The 17,998-nt window shown below is 40.3% G+C and overlaps 1 protein-coding gene across 6 annotated transcripts in view; it reads right to left on the bottom strand.

The window, feature by feature from the left end:
* The window catches only part of atp2b1a (ATPase plasma membrane Ca2+ transporting 1a), a 130,169-nt gene that overhangs the window by 15,491 nt on the left and 96,680 nt on the right, over positions 1 to 17,998 (bottom strand). For all 6 annotated transcript variants that reach the window (XM_084346117.1, XM_084346118.1, XM_084346116.1 and 3 more), the window contains 6 exons: positions 13,172 to 13,662; positions 4,540 to 4,737; positions 4,035 to 4,292; positions 3,709 to 3,834; positions 1,727 to 1,888; positions 821 to 859 (listed from right to left, as the gene is read on the bottom strand). In XM_084346117.1, coding sequence (XP_084202243.1) covers positions 821 to 859; positions 1,727 to 1,888; positions 3,709 to 3,834; positions 4,035 to 4,292; positions 4,540 to 4,737; positions 13,172 to 13,364 — 976 coding nt within the window. In that variant the 5' untranslated portion in view covers positions 13,365 to 13,662. The remainder of the gene's footprint in view (positions 1 to 820; positions 860 to 1,726; positions 1,889 to 3,708; positions 3,835 to 4,034; positions 4,293 to 4,539; positions 4,738 to 13,171; positions 13,663 to 17,998) is intronic.

Below are 17,998 nucleotides of genomic sequence, written 5' to 3'. Positions count from 1 at the left end.
TATTTACTATCGTATGGACAGAAGCATTGTATTGTGTGCTAACGTATGTAGCAGGAAGGAGTGGCATTAACACTGGACTACTGCAGCTGCTGTGGACTGTGGCTTGTTCTGCACTTACATAGCCTGTGTAATCTCAGTCTAAAGGATTACTGTTGATTCCTGGCAGGCAGAGGGAATCTGTGCACCAGGGACTAGCGCCAGGGTTGTGGTCACAGACCCAAGCACTACTGATCACAGTGTCCCAGCAGGACTACGAGCCCGACTAGCTGGCCGAGTTACCGCTAAACAGCCTCATTATCATTGTTGTCCGTCTGGAATTGCACCAGTGCGAGTCTTACAGTTTGACTCTGAATAGTTAAGATCGAGATATCAATAGAAATCAAATTGTGGGTGCCTGAGGGAGAGTGGAAGAGAGAGATGGGTGGGAAAGCAGATGTTCTGGCCCCAGAATTGTTGCATGGCTTTAATCTCCTCACCACTAATCGCTATAACTGGATTCAGTAGCACCTGCTGCTCAAAGCGCAATGTGCCAGGGAAGGACGAGAAAGGAGGAGACAGAGACAGAAGGGAGGGCCAGACAGTACAATGGATGGGCAAGAACAGCCAGTGCTAAGTATACACTGACATGGGGTCATGCAAAAATATGCCACTCCTCATTACTCACTGCAGGCAATTATTAACAATATGAGGCTTTAACCTTCATCCAGTGCTGTTTAATGGGGAGGGAGACGCTGATACGCTAAAGGCTAATACATAAAAGGTAAGCGCTAAGCTGTAAAGCAATCATACATGGTTGTGTGTGTGTGGATGAGCATCTTACCTTTCTTACGATTTTCCACAGATCCATCCTGCTTCTTGTCTGTGAAAAAAAACACACCATGGAGTCAGAAGTACTCTATATAGAAGAAGACATACACAGCAATGCTACTATTAATCATATATTATGTATGTGTATATTATTATTTCAATACTCTCTTTTTTCTTCTTCTTTTTTTAAAAGGCAGAGGGAAAATTCTTGAATAGCCATAAACCACTGCTGTAATGTAATGACACTTTTTATCCAACCATTCTTCAGTGTTTCAAATTTCAGGTCTAAAGAAACAGAATCTAGTCACTGTGTCTGTAAGTAGAGCTGCAACAATTAGTTGCTTTATTCATTGGTGAACAGAAAAATAATCTGCAACTACATAGATAATTACGTTCTCAATGCCTTTGGTGATAGCAAACAAACATTCTTTGGATTTTAAACTGTCACTCAGAGAAAACAAGACGTGCTATGGGGTATTATAAATGACATTTTTCACAATTTTCTGAATTTTTTTTAGACTAAAGAATTAATCAATAAAATATTTGCAGTATTAAAGAGGCTCTGCAGAACGTCTATGTTGTGCTCAAAGCTTGTTTTTTACGTTAGCGGACTCCATTTCTAAATCAATGTGAGCTACTATAAAGATAGACACTGAGACGTCGCACTCGAGAACGTGCATAAAATCACAACATCCTTTGGACCTCGGACACAAACCAACGAAAAGTGGCAATAACTGGATTGGCAGTACACTGCCTGTAAAGGAATGAATGATGTTTTTATGATGAAATGTTTCAGTGAGATGCTAGCCGGTGGAAAAAGGAAATGTCTGCACAGCACACACATGTCTGCCTGCTGTGTGGAGTGATCAATAATACCAACAGAAGTAAAGAAAGGAAAATAAGTAGTGAGGATACTGACTTTTTCTCTGTTTCTTCTTCTCCTCCTTTTCCTTTTTCTTTTCCTCTTCATCGTCGTCATCGTCCTCGGCACTCCCAAGTAAAGTAAAGATAATTCCAGTTTGAGAGTTGACACCCACGGCAGTGACCAACATTTTCCCTGAGCCTTCCATTACATGGGTGCCTTTAGACAGAAGAGGAAAATCAAACGTCAGTCAATAAGAGAGGAAGGGAGTGGACACACACAGTATCTGAATAAATTAAGACGTTTCCAAGATTACTTAAACCATCTTTCTGTTTAGTTGCATTAGACCTAACCAGATATACCGTTCTAACTAATTTGCCGCTTTGACTTTCTCATTTTGGTGGGGACTAAATGTTGAGCTAGATTCCTTTGTTTAGTGAGAGGGTGGTTTAGCCAGGCTTTCAAGTGGCATGCTCAGGAGAAAAGGTTTTCAAATGAAGGCAATGAATACAAAAGGAATGGTGCAGTGCATCTAAAAAGAGAAAGAAACACAGTCATGATGCAAAAGCCCTCCAAAGCTTTAATCAAAAGCCTTTAATCAAAAGCTAATTTTCAGTATGAGTGAATTAATGGAAATCTGAGAGGCCACAACTGGAGTTAATATCTCTGGGTCTCCATCCCTCTCAGGACACCGGAAAACCTTGTCGATTTGTGCCGAAAAAGCAAATAACAGCAGAGAAAACAGAGAGACTGAAAAGAGAGAAAGCTTATAAAAGTTATCCAATGCCTGTGTTAATTAGATAATGCTTCCCTTTCATTGGTGACGGTTATGACAGAAGGGATACAGCCTGTGCTGAGGGAAATCAAAAAGCAGTGGTGGAGCAATGTGTAAACACACACACATGCAGAGTACACTCCTCTCTCTTGGAGGTGTGCCAGTAGAGAGCCAGGCGAACTAAACAAGAATCCCTGCACACTCCTTCTGGGTAAATGAGCAGTGAAGACAAAGCTATCTGACAGCACAAACACAGTGTTGAAGGGGCTTTGTGCACATGGAGTGGACTGTGCACAGCAAAACACTGACGCTATTAAAGCTTTACATCAGCAGAGTGTTGGATTGCTTATAATTGATTACACTGAGCAGCAGGATAGGGACACCAATTCACTTTCAATTTCTAATCCTGTTTGGCACTAAAGCCATGCAAATTAACACCACAACACTGAATACACAGAGAGACTTATCTTTAAAAGCAGCGGCAAATTATCATCAAAACAGGAGTTGTGTACTACACTGAATGCTGATGAATTCTTGGGGTTTTAATCTGCAGCTGCAATGACTCATTTTTGAATAATCAAAAACGGAACTAAAACATTAAATCAATGGTTACACCTATTCTTACCTGATTTAAGTAACCTATTAGTTTTCAGATTGTATAAAACTTATTGGTGTAAATGAGATGTTTAACAAGGTTTTGAAGCCTAGAAATTGACAAGAGCAAGTCAGCTCCTTGCAGCGGCTTTCTGGCCACAATGACGCATCTTTGTGTCAGCTAATAGCCTCACTGATGACAGTGGGCCTCAGTCTACTAAAGGTCAGCTTTGGGTGTTTTTCTTTTAAGACAGCAGATCAAATATCAATTTAAAAATCTAGCCACTTCATGGACGATACTGTTTCAACTACTAGAATTAATTTTTCAAAGTAAGATTGGGGTCGGTTTCACCATTGACCTCTGTGTGCATGTGACCCCATCTAAAAGTCTGTAAAAAATTAATTACATTTTGGTATGATGAAATTGATGAAAAAGGGTTATCGGTCATTTAATTTTAATAAAGACTGAACAAAAGCCAGACTTTGAAGATGATATGTATTGTATTATTTAAATTTACTCAGCTCAGTCAGTTATGCAAATGTCAGTCCTGTCATTCCAGTAAAAGTTATGTTTTCAAATAAACCCTTTTTTACAAAATCACTTAAGTCTTTTTCTTGAGCCTTAAGAGGAACTGCTGTAAAATAAAACTAAATTGAGGCTTCACGTTACCTGATAACAGCATTGGATCTTTTTCTTGTGTTTTTTTGACATGGTCCGACTCCCCTGTGAGCGAGCTCTCATCGATCTTAAGATCGTTGCCTTGGATGAGGACTCCGTCGGCAGGCAAAAGGTCACCTGAAAGACACAAGGTTAAAACGTCTTTAATTTGGAGGAGCAACTTTTTGAATGTGCAATTATTTTTAAATGAATCTATGATTAAGTGATATTCAGCATAAGCATTCTTAATTTAAAAAAACAATTATATCTCATTCATCAAAGTAACATTTAATTTTAATCAAATGACTTCAGTAACACAGCTGAAAATCTATTCTTACCATATTTTATTTGTGCAATGTCACCAACCACGATCTCAGCCACAGGAATTTGGATAACTTGTCCTCCACGGACGACAGTAAATTTCTGTTCCTGCTCAATGCGGCTCTGGAGGCCCCTAAACTGCTTCTCTTTACTCCAGTCGTTGAATGCTGTCACCAGCACCACGCAGATAACTGACAGAAGAATGGCGGCGCCCTCAATCCAGCCCGCTTCTGACTCGGTTTCATCCTCCACACCGCCTGCAGCCCTTCCACAGTCTGCAGAGGGACAGGGGCAAATGTTAATTCAAAAAATCATCACGACACCTAGCACATAAATCACCCCAGCTTATCACATCATCCCATCACCACAGACTGAGATAAATAAATGCAGTGTAAAACACTGAGAGGGGAGGGCATTTCATTATATTTCAACACAAACTAAATAATATTAATATTGATATCCATTAGTGACAACATGGTAACAGGTGAATAAGAAATAAGATTGTAATGAAATGTTGCTTACGTTCTCTTTCGGCATCTGGAGGTCTAAAAAAAGAAAGGCCTAGTGAAACTACGGCTGCCACTTCAAGGATAATCAGTGTGACATCCTGAAGCGCCTCCCACACTAATTGTAAGAAAGTTTTGGGTTTTTTGGGTGGTATTAAATTCGGCCCAAACACATTTTTCCGCTTCTCGATGTCTGCAGGCTGCCCACTTAGACCTGGGGAGGGAAAGACAAGACAAAAGGCATTTTATTTGTAAGGTATTTCTTTTAAATCTATGTCTAGACTACAAAATATTCACATCAAAAAGTAAGTCTCAATCAAGTGCCACATAATCAGAGCACAAATCGATGAGTTACTGTTGACATTTTGTTCACAGGAGGAGAGCTTGTCTGCACTCTTGTCACAGGGCCTCCAAAAACACTATCCCCCAAAAGGAATCAGCATTTCTGACAGGACACTGTGGAGGTGACAATGCTGGACAACAATGACACACATTCTGTGGGCATGACAAACATTTTCAACTCTTTCAGGCACGCAAGAGAATGTGAGAACAGAGAGGTCAGATCTAATCCCATAAACTGCCTTTTTAAACACAATGACCAACTGACTGGAGAGGTTGAATCAGCTTTAGACTCACAGGTGCTCATGTACGCTGCTGTCCGGTTATAGAGTCATCTCTGTGACACGTCTGGTTGGCCTGAGACCCATTCATCCATGTGCACACAGAGCATTCTGCAGCCACCCATTCAAATGCCTCCACATTCAAGGCACAGTCATATATTCAAAAGGGCCTTCGCACATTTGATGATGCATGACAGTTTTTCACTTCTATTCATGCCGACCGACTCTGTGTGGGTGGCTGTGCAGGCTGGATAGAGCCGTGTGTGCGTGTGTGGCAGAGGAGGTGGAGTAGGATTGGGGGGCCAGGGAAGAGTGACTGTGTGAAACTGCTACTGACAGGCAAATGGGGGGGGGGGTGGGTGAGGGTGAGGCGGGTGAGGGTGCAAGGGAGTGAGACTAATAAAGAGTGGAGCTGCTGATGGCTGAAGGGAAGCTGCACTCGGAATAGCAGCGTCTTAATAGGGAAAAGGATCAGTAGGGTCAAAGTATGGACTGACAGACAGACTAGCGGTACAATGCAAATCATGACACCATATTTGAATACTGAGTCTGTGCAGTGACAACAGCACAGGGAGAACGGTACATTTTTGTCTACTGATGGTAGCAGAGCTGCAACACTTATTTAAATAATCTATTAATTGTTTTAGTCATTACAAGCAAACGTGTCAAACATTCCAGCTCCAGCTTCTTAAATGTAAAGATGGCCTGCTTTTCTTTGCCATTTTTGAAAGTGAACAAAATATCTCTGGGTTTTCAACTGCTGGTCAAACAGAACCATCAGTGTGGTATTTTTCACTATTTTCTGACATGCTCCGGAAAAAACAACTCATCTTCGAAAAAAAAAAAAAACGTAGCCTGCAGTTAAATTTAACTTATTTCAGGCAGAAACAGCAGATTTCACAATGTCAAGGCAAAGTGTGAAAGATGAGGCTACAACAGATGAAGCCATGAGATATTTCCATCCACAATCAACGGCTATAAAGAGACAGCCACTCTGTGCATTGCCCACCAGTAAGAAATCATTTTCATTTGGTGGGTTGTATAGTGTGGAGTTTTTTTTTTCTGGTATCCGCTCTTTCACTTCAATTCCAAAATCAAAATCATTACAAATCAATACACGTCAAAATATTGTCACGCAGATGCTAATCCAGTTTTAATATTAAAGATTTAATAAACAAAATCACAGTATGGTCATTTTTTTGTTCTGGCTCTCCTGCAAAGGCGGTCAAATGTCACTTTTGCTCTCTGGTTCTCACCTCTTGATATGGTACTATTACACCAATATATGGCTTTAACTGCAGATTATTTTCATAATCAATTATACAGTTACATAGTTTTTAGATGAAACAATCAGCATGTGAACCTCTTTGGTAAAACTTACCAAAGACAATGCTTTATCAAAGTTGTTGATTAATGTCCTGTCAATTGGCTACCTAATCAAATAACCTTTGAACGCTTAATTATTTGGTAATTGAACATTATACATGTTCATAATTAAATCACGATGTGACAATGGGACTATACTTTAGTCCTGAATGAATTGCTTCAATATATTCTTAAAATTGAAAGTCATGGTTAAGCAGACTGGTGCATGTTGTTTACTATGATAGATGCTGATCCAATTTAATTAAAACATGACCTCTCTTTCATCTTTCACATTTCTACCCTCTGCTCACTTGAAACAAGTTTTGGTCGACTTCATTAGAGAAGAAACTAATCCTGTATCACTAGGTACATTATTAATTGACATTACAATCTCACACTAACACATACTTTTCTAAAAGGGAGGTGAGAAGTATGACGATGACTCATCAGCACAACACATTAAAAGGCTATGGGGTTTATCCTGCATAGCTGCCTGTTGCTGCTCCCTGGCTGTCTCTCACCGTCTGCTTTGATTCTCTACGCCTCTAATGAAAACATGCTGACAGCTAATACCCCATTCAATTTTACACCACATTTTCCCTTTGCATTAGAGCAATAAATACAAGTGACAGAGGACGATCAACATGTCGTCCCTCCGCTGGATACACAAACAGAAAATAAGTTGGCCTTGGCCCCTCACATCATTTTAGCACCCAGAGTCTGTCTCAAGTCAAGCAGCTAATCATTAACCATTTAATTTGGATGCTTGTCCCCGGCTGACCCCCTCGGAGTACTGTCATTTTAGCCACCAGTGTGGGGTCAAGGTAAGCCTTCGCTCTGCGCCTGTCACAATTAAATGAGATAGGGTCACAATTTTTCTTTTAATGCCTTCACATAACTGTGTGTAGGCAGCAATGTTCCAGCACACAACAGACTGATGGGACAATCTCACGTCCAAGAGAACATGTTAATATTCATGAAAACACCAGACTTTTTGTAATTAAAATGTTGCAAAGAGAGGAAACTTGCACTCCATCTCCCTACTCGTGGTAAACTTTAAAAATGTGGGTTTTTGGGTCATTAGAGCTTCCTAGATAGGGATGCTCTACTTCATTTTGGAGGTTAAAAGGCACATATTTTATATGTTCATTGATGTTGTCCTCTAGCAGTGTGAGGACGGTGACAGTCCATTCAGCATTATACACAAGTGGAACCGAAGTATTTATATGTATACAGCGATCAGACTGTTCCACTTGCCAAAATTATCGCGACGATCAGTGTTATCTTCCACCCTAGGATATCATTAGAAAGTGGAAGTTTGATTTGTGAACACAAATTATTTATCCATTCATTGGATTGGTTTAGTTAAGGTGAATGCGGATAACTGCATTATTATTAGGACTCGCAATGAGGATGTGGAGTGTAACGATTGTGCGAGAGCTGTCTCTGACAAACTCAAGTACAAATAACACTGCTGGTTTGAATATTTATGATAACGTGGATCTATAAATAACGCTTGATGTGAAGTGAAATCAACTGTGAGATGTATTATTATGCTCGGAATAATGACTCATGCTTAATTTCTACAATCTGCTTCAATTCACCACCTCATCGTTTGTGTTGCCAATTTCCCTTGCCTCCAAAATGTCTGTATGCATGGGTCAGAGTTTGCTTAAAGCTTCGCACATACTTCCCGTCAATTTTGTTTTTAAAGATCACAACTTCTGTGTAGGAAGTGGTGTACTCCTCTTTCAGGCCCCATTTTGTCCGTACGCAAGCAGGCAGATTGTTAGGGTTTATACACAGTTACAAACTGGGTAGCAAGTCCACTCAAATGCTAAAAGCATGTCTGGTCACTTCATCTTTTACTTTCCTGCTATTTTCTAACAGTACTATGTTTCTATGAAAATACTAAAATAATATTTGAGGTCATTAATTAGATTTAACTTCCATTAGCGACCTTTTTAGCAACTACTTCCCAATGCTTCTGTCAGGTTTACACATGATTAGGGCATTTTGGGTGTTGCTGCACATAAGCAGATTCTGCGCTAATGAGCAGGGCTTTGTTCAACAAATGGAACAATAGAGCTGCGCCCTCATTACTATAGCATGATCATTTCACTTCCAAAAACAATGTTAAATGGATATCATTATGCAATTTCACAGAAAATGTGTTTTGAGATCAATATTACCACTCCACTCCACTCAGGAATTCTGGATGGATGACTGATTGAGATAATGCTCTACCTGGCAAGCCATACTGGAGAAGCAGGCTAGACAGATTTTTACAATTAATCAATTAATAATTTATTCTATAAAATGTCAAAACATTATCGAAACACATCTTAAAATTGACTCTTTTGTCCAACAAACAGAACCCAATGTTTTTCTATTTTTCCTGATAAATGAAAAAAAAAGTTTCTTTCCATTGACTAATTAACTCTACAAGACAAGACTACAAAACCAATTGACTACAAAAACAGTAAATATCTGAATGGTTTGTTCCCACGATTCAATCATTGATTATTCTAAGTTGCTAATTTCAATCAGGTTTTAACTTATCTACATCACAGCTGATGATACTTGATCAACACAACCATAACCTTTAATCACCAAAACAAGGAAACACAAGAAACCAACGGCTAGCTCCACCCACCTAACAGGGTCTGGCTACATGTTACAATCACTCACTGGCTGAAGCCCATTCGAGTACATCATTTTCAATTCAGACATCAAGGCAAGGCTACGCCGGCCCCCTGAATTGCAGAGAGTAAACCATCATTTAACAGTCTGAACCTTCTCAATTGAATGAGGGGGTGTGGTGTCTGCAATGACAGCTACAGAGAGCCTGTCAGCTTTTGTTGAATTGCAGTCCATTTGTGGGAGCCTCTCGGGCCACAGCCGGATCAATAGGCTGGAACCCAAACATTTGACTGCACTAAAATAGCAATCATCAGGGAATAACTGAAAAATAGGGGAACACTGTCAATAATATTGATGCGGAGTGGCCTTGCCCATTTGATTGAAGTGTCATTATGCAGAGGAAACAGGATACCACTGGGAGAAAATATATTCTGCTGTGATAGGAGGGCTTGCTGACAATATTGATACTATGGCAGGATTTAAGTATTCGAAAATGACAACAAGCAGTAAGTCTTTTCTGGGCAACTACAGCCACTTTGAGCTTATAAGTATCAACTGATTTATGCCCAAAAGAAAGCACCTCGAGGCTTAAATGCAGACATCTGGGTACACTTTAGAGTACAATGCTATGACCCTGAGCTGTGATATTCAATGCTGAGAAAATGTGGTAAAAGGATGGGAATTTTGTTATAACAGTACTCCAGTGATTTAGTGTTGCCCTTACAAACAGCTGGACGACTCATGAGAGACAGATTAAAACAAACAAGAATGGTCACAACTGATGCAGCAGAGGTTCAGATGTCCTGACTCATCAAGCAAGACCATGAACAATAAGTAGAACCCGCGATGCATCACTGACTTCGGACATGCCAGCTTAAACTACCTATTTTTGTTTGTAATTGTTCATCATAAAAGCTTAACAAATGTGGATCCTACTTCCCATGTCTATTCATTGCACCCTCGCTGCCTGGAAAACATCCATGTCTTTCACGCTCCGTGCCCCAAGTACGTAATGCAGCCTTCCAGTTAAAATGTGTCATCTCTAAGCCCAAACCAAGGTAACCCTGGTGACATCACCAGTGTTCTCAGGCTCCTACAAAAAGCCGCAGTTAACATTATACAACTGTTTTCATAAGCTGAGCAGTGCTCCCTGTTTTGAGTAAACCAATTCTGATGTGTAAAAACCCCTTTACGTGTTGTCATTTATATACATGAACTAGAAAAATTGAGATAAATAGAGAGACTGAAAATTGAGACTTAACTGTTACTAATTTGTTGACAGTTGCTCACTGAAGCAGAGAATGCCTCAGAAATAAGAAATGTCTGCAGACACAGGAAGTGAACTCATACAAATAACACCAACTGCCAGAGCTTCAGGTAGTGGTGGGCTTTCTTTCCTTACCACTATGGCAACAGGGTTAGTTTGAGAAGTTCAACAAAACTGGAAGAATCCATGTAAAATCAAATATTTGATAAAAACATCTTTATGATTTATGGCTTCAGCACTGTGACAGGGTGAAGTTAACATTTGTTAAATAAATAAATGTAATATCTGAATAAGCCTTCAGCAGCGATCACTGTCACAATTTCAACATTGTAAAGTATGCAAAATTAACTCTTTTTAAACTCAGAGCTAGGGGAGTTGGTATTTGGACTATATTCAATATTGGAAAAAACTGATAATGCGATACTACTTTTCTGCAATAAATTCTATATTATGGTGTAAAAAAAAACAGATTTTCACCAGATAAGTTCAATCTAGAATAACTGAGGTGATTTTGTAGGGGAGGTTGATTAAGAATGATTATGAATGGTGGTTAACTGTGTATGCAGAGCCTGCATGTCACTCACAAGCAACAAATTCCAATGTATCCAAGAACCCTTATATCGGACTAAATTATATAATATCAGACACACCTATTTCAGGTCAGACATGGAAAATGGAAACAATGTATTGTGCAGCCCCAATTGTTTTGTTTTCTTTAAATTAAATTGCCAAAATCAATTTGAATCACAGCCCAGTTAATTCAAATCTAACTGTATCGGGAGATATTACAGATACTTGCCTTATGTGGTAGCATGAAAAATGGCATTGGCCACGATAAATTACATCGAGTCAAATCCAAACAGACCATGCCAGAAACTAGTTCTGCAGTGAGCGGAGTGGTACAGCCGTGCACAGCTGCAACAGAGAAGTTCAGTCAAACTTCTTTGGGTGAAAAAAGGAGCTTGGAAATGTGGGGGATTAGCAAAGGATTGGCTTAAGAGGTTCGAGAAATGGCCAACCAGCTAATTAGAAATCCCTTTTCAATTGTCAAGCTCCTGTAATCTTAAATGACGGCTTAATTTCCCAAGCCAGTGACGAATGAGCTGATTGAAACTGGAAGTATCAAGACTCGGTGGCAGTGTACCAAGTGGAACAGCACCTGCTGCGAGGGGGAAACAAAATGTGGACCCATTCAAGCTTATCAGTACGGTACAAGTTGCAAATAACTGCAGGAGTAAAAACAAATGTTTTGAGAAATTGGGTGAAGCGGCCTTTGCTTTTTGAGGAAGCAAGTAATCTTAATCAAAAGATGGATTCAATTAGGGATCTCAAAATAATCTAATTATTATCTCAGTCTTAAAACACATTTGATAACTGAAGGATGGTAAATACAGACTGCTGACAGGCAGAATATTAATAAAGAGCATGCAGCTATAGCAGAGTTTGAAAGTAGTTTTATATTCCAAACATGCCTACTCTTTTCCCTTATCTACTCACGCACTTACAGGGCAATACAACGAACAGAGCTGAAAAAGCTGGGCCTCCGCTTTCGTTTTTTGGAGCACAGACCAGGTAGAACGAGCGGGGGAGGATGAGTACACTCACACTTACGAAACAACCGATGTCACTCACGCTACAAATATGACAGCACTCTACGTTCACCAACTCGACACAGCCACATGCGTGTTTGGACAACTCAGGCGCTCTCTCAAAATTCCTATTCAGCAATTTCTCCTCAGTTCAGACAATGGCCTACTGGCCTGTATAACAGACACTGAAAGCAGACTGCATGGTTCACCTTGTACACTTACCATATTGTCAATAAATGAAAGGTCAAGAATTAAATGGCACGGTAACGATTCTTGAGTGAGATGCTTGTTCTGTCATTTAGCCTGGTTTTTATCACATTCCTTTTGATTTGATGAAGCCCTGGAAATTTTTCCCTTGCTTTGAGACAGAGAATAGAGGACTGTTGCTGCTACAGTGAATATGCGGTGCCGTTTTAATCTGGGATCAAACTGAAAATCCCCTCCCATAAGAGTTCAGTCAAGGTCATACTGGCGATTAGGCAGACTGTCTATAGAGATACAATCTGAGACAGAGAGAAAAAGAGTGGTAGAAAAGGGTGAAAAGAGAGGTGTCAACCACATCTGCCCCAGTGTGGTTCAACTGTAACCTAACTTTTTTTTTCAAAAACTCGCATAGTATTAAAGCACAGTCCTTTCTCTATTACGAAGATGTGGTGTAAGAGTAACACTGAGGAGATGTTCAAAAGATGAACTCACTCCTTCCTAAACATGTTCAAGTCATTACTACCCAGCCTTACAGCCTCCCGTTTTGTCCGCCACATGTGGGACATTGACCTGCCTGCAGCCTGGTGCTGTGCCCAGGCAGACAGCTGGTCTGTCTGAAGCCTACACACAGGCACACACACACGCACACACACAGACACAGAGGTGAAAAGGGAGAGAGGGAGGGTATGAGGGACATATCCACAGGCCTTGAAATAGAGCAGGACAGGCCCAGGTCAGAGCCAGCCTGCCCGGCCACCTGTCTGGCATATGAGTTTTCCAAGGAAGTGATGTCAAGGTATCCACAATGTGGATGACATGGCCAATGACACGCTTCCTAAACTATGTGTGCAACACATTAGCATTCCAACAGCAATTGCTACTAGCACTGCTGTGAAAACATCCTGCATTTGATCCAATTAAACAGTCAACATGTTGAGTATAGTGGAAATATTACTCTACCATCTATAGGTGATGTTTTTAACCGGTTGCAGAGTCCTTGAACATCCTCATAAGATTCCCCAATTTTGCTTATCGCCTCTGCGCCTCTCAGTTCCATAAGGGAGCGCAGTTCTTTGAGCGTGCAGCCAAATTCTCCATCGTGATTGGCCTCCACCATGGAGTTCTTCACCCCACTGTACGAGTTGTTCGCCATTTTCTCGCCGTCTCTCCACTCTAATGCAAAGCGTTGCTGCTTCGGCCCAACCGTGGGGGTAAAAAAAAAGAAAAAAGAAAAAGTGTTGTCCGGGAAAAGCTTAAATCCTCAATAGTGCGAATACAGTGGTAGTTCCCATAAACAGCTGACGGGCCCTTCAGAGGCAGCTGGAGTCATACGGCAGGTAGTGGGGCAGGGATATTACAAAACAAGCCATTTCCCTCGGAGAGCTGAGTTCCTAGTCTTTCATGGTGACTGAGGATCACCCACAGAGGCGGAGATCACCATGCATGCAGATCTAAGGGAGAAGAGCAAACACAAAAAATCATTAGTGAGATTCTTAAAGCTGGAAAGTTGAGCAGAGGAATCAACTTTTTTGACAAACAAGCAAGCAATGAGCCAATTTTCTGTGGCCTCGAGCGTAAGGATTCATTATTTTTTATATCATAACCAATCATGTCCATATGAATCTCTGGACCCATGGGCTATCATCTAACAATGAGTAAGTCTCTGGGATAACGGCCAATGTTTCAGGGTTTCTGATGTAGTCAGTGGATATCCAATTAACCAATATCTAAACAATATGATGTAGCATACTGTATATAATATTTTTCTCTTATCATACAGCTACAGTGCACTAGAACAGACACTAATGTTGAATCATTTTTACTGTGTAAGAGGGAACATGGAAACTCTTGAAAACACAAAACCACTTGGCTGCTGAGACAAGCTGCAAAGTAATTAGCCAAACTGCCTGCAGCCAATGCGAAGAGATTTTGATTAGCTGTACTTGAGTTGTAATAAAATAATAATAATTTTGTCATCTGGGCAAAACACTTGTCAAGTAATGTGCACTCTGCTCCCCGGTCAGAGTATGTGAACAGAGTGGAGCATTAGCATTCAGTGGGAATCACTCTGCTCTGGGCTGCTCCTAGGGTTTTTCCTGCATGGAGAATTTAAAAGGTAGTTCTGTCTCTGCAATGTTAATCGACTGTTAATATAAACTTCTTGCAGCTGTTTAATATTAAAAGGTTTTAAGCAGGATGTCGCTTTTCTCGCCTTTGTTGGATTTTACTTCACCCACATTGTTTGGTTCCATTTAATACTAAGAGTAATAACTAGAAGACTACCCGATAACTATTCAAGATATTTCTTACTATGGTCTGGGCCAATACTACCTTTTGGCTTATGTGTTAAAACTGCTTAATCACTCAGTACGTTTAACATGATGTTAGAAAAAGTCAGACTATTGTGTTAGTCCGACCGAAACCGGACTTTTAAAGTCCATGTAAACATGTAAGTGGTAGGCTGACTTTGAGAAATTCAATTTAGTACGATTTCATTTAGTAGTCCCCAATATTAGTTGTTTTTTCTAAGGTTGTTTAATATCATCAGTCGGGAGCTCTGCACTTAAAATTAAGTCAGTTTTTTGTGTTATAGTGTATCGTTCAAGTAACTCTGTTTACTTTATCTGTTCTTTTAATTCCTAATGTAGCCTACTCTGATTTTGAACATAGAAAATGGTCTACTACTGGCATGATCTAACGGAAAAACACATTTTCTTCATATATTATTGAAGATTAACAGATAATTGACTGTAGAAATTGCTTAAATATCCTGTTTAGGACTATAAATAATACTGAAGCAGGCAGGGCAAATTTACACACATGCTCTAAATGGAACTGGAAGGTACTGAATATTAGGTGCAACTTAAATTACTCACCATCTTGATTCTGTACCGTTACTGTTCATATGTTATTCAAATTCTACTTATTATGATATATATATTCATTGCATTTCTAGTACATTCAGATGTTAAATAAAGCATCGCAGTCAAATCCCTTCACCAAAGCAATATCCCTAAGACTGTATCAAAGTACCCCGCCATGTTCAAACAACATACAGGAGGTCTTTCATTGAAAAAAATCAGAGCGAGAAACAAGCCACCAGCTTCCCTGCAGTGAAACTGGTGGGGTAACATAGTGAGCAGGAACCAAGTGACTGATTACCTCAGGAAAAGCCTTCTGTTTAATCTAATTAAGCCTATCTGTGGCATCAGGGAGCTCCATGGTGCTCTACATGGGAGAGTCCATTCTAATGCGAGGCTGCTGTCCATTCAGCTTTAATCAGCCTAACACAATGACACTGATTCATTCATGTCGACCAAGTTGATAGGAATTTGTCTTGGTGCAGCTTGAACAGAAAGCGCAACAGGTCTTTGAGCATACAACAATACCATACAGTTACAAAGGCTGAAATACTGCAGGAGTTGTGTATATTTTAAGGACTTGACCTGATTAATTTCTTTAAGCTTTCTTTATGCTTTTGGGGTTTCCTTTTATCTTTAGTGTATAAAATAGCTTTTTTGCATGTAAAACATCAGCAAAGTTCAAATCCAGTCCAACTCCACACCAAAGCAAGTTAGTCTATCCTACAGATAACACTTCTCCTTCACTGTCTGAAACCCCTTATCAGTAAGTACAGCCTTTTCTGCCTTGGATAAGTAGTAAGAGTAAGTAAGATCACTATGTAACACAGCAGCACGTTCAGCTAGGGGACCCATCAGTGGCAGTCCCGCCCACCTTGCTGTCTGTGGTTGTAATATGAAAATGTGTACCAAACCAATTTTGTCTGTTGTGGGCTGCACAAACCAACACAAAAGTCTTCATCTGTTCCCACTACCAAAGGGATGTCAAGACCCAAGCCTTTTTAAAAACAGAAATTGCACAATACTGCTGCATCTAAGACTGTTATTCACCCTTGCTTTGTTTTTTTAGTTTTTTTTACAAAGAACCAAACAACACCAGCATAATGCTGCTCCAGTGTTTCAGGTAGCATTCCAGCATCCTGCAAGCAAAAGAAGCGTGACGGTTGTGACTTGTATCACAACAGCGTTGGTTTTCTAGTGTGGTTTTACATACGTATCAGGCACTGCTTTCTAAATCAGTATGTCATAACACGGCAATAAAAATTATTTTCTGTTTCCTTGTTACATGGCGGGTGATCTCTGGTAAGGAGGGAGCTGCTGGACCTCGCCGTCTCCCAAATTTGACATTTTCGGTTGCTGTTCTTATTCTTTGAGTTAACTACCAACTGCTAGCTGCTTTTTAAATCTCCAGGTGTTGGGTTGCACACTTAACATGTCGTCAAAATGTCATACGCCTGTCATGTTCTGTCGGCTTGCTCTCTTTTACACAGACATCAATATGCCACTGTCACTACATTCGCTGCTGGCTCAGAGGTGGAATGACAATGATCCCCCATTCCAATTTCCATATATTTTATACAGAACGGGAAATAATGACGCCTGCCTTGAGATGGCTGTGTACAAGGACCTTCAGTGGATAAACTTTTTTTGCTTTTATGGAAATGTGAGGGAAATGTCACCACAACTACTGTGTGTGCATTTTATTCCACTGGAATGCTTTGTCAACGAAGGGCTGGTAGCGATACAAGTTCAAGGATGGACACGGGCTGTCCAAGACCCAACTTCAAACTTGGAAGCAGCTGTATTTTTTTTCCCGTTTTGCTACAGGATCCTCACCGCCGTGTGTGTGAGTGTGTTGCTGCTGCTGTATGCCAATATGGCCCTGAAGGTAACAATACAGCTACGTGTAAAGAGGAAATAGTCTAAATAAATTAATTCATATGCTTGCTAGGCATTGTGTAGAATTGTCATTAGCATCCAGCAGCTAGCTTTCTCTGAACACACAAATACAGGTTCAAAACTGCAGGGAGTCGGAGGCCGATATGGATCGGATCAGATTCCAACGTGTGCTGTAGTGATGTTTTTGGCTAGAAGAGCTTATTGTGGTGATATTCGCGGTAGAAGTGTGGCTCGCTCAAATCTAAAAACACTGGCAGAGCTGACCAGAAACAAGGTGAGAGTTGCCTGCTCAGGCTTGTGTGAGATGATCAATCAGAGACGAGAGGAGCTAAAACAGAGCATTTCAGACGCAGGGTGAATATGGTGCTGCAACAATGGACCATGTGAGAAAAATACTGTAGTTTTTGAATGTAAAAGCATGTAAACTTTTTCAAGTAGACACCTAAAATAAAAAGCACAAACCTGAAATTGAGCATATCAGCTCTTTAAAAACACTCGACATATTTGGATTTGTTGGAAAGATTCAACAAGATGAGCGTGATTTCTAGTCTAATACCATTTTGAGAAACACTGAACATGCACTATACTTGCAGGTGGAAAGCCATGTCAGACTATAATTCGCACTGCACAGGGAACCTGGAATCAGCAGTCTGATCCAAAAAGACAAGGTACCAGTGAAAGCAGACAGGAGTGTTTTTCCTTGCCTGGAAAAAATGCTGCAGTTATCTCTCAGCTGGGGAGGTTCTGCTCACTTTCTGAATATCTTGCTAAAACAAACACCAAAACATGCTTGAAAGAACGCCATTCATCTGTCTTTACACCAAACAGGACTTCAAACATTCAACTCCAAACTATCAGAACTTTATACTGGGACGCAGATGCAGAAGGAGAGAAAATGTAGGCTTTATCATTGCTCACTGCACCAATGAATGCTTGCAGCTTATTCCATTGAGATTCTTGGAAACTATTCTGTCACATGTTGAGATTCTATTTGGAGCCATCTGCCATGGAAAACGGGACAGAATTT

This window comes from Pagrus pagrus (genome assembly GCF_965226575.1).
Source record: "Pagrus pagrus genome assembly, chromosome: 23".
Taxonomy (NCBI): Eukaryota; Metazoa; Chordata; class Actinopteri; order Spariformes; family Sparidae; genus Pagrus; species Pagrus pagrus.
Note: the sequence above shows the minus strand (reverse complement) of the source record. Positions and strands in the feature narration are given on the sequence as shown.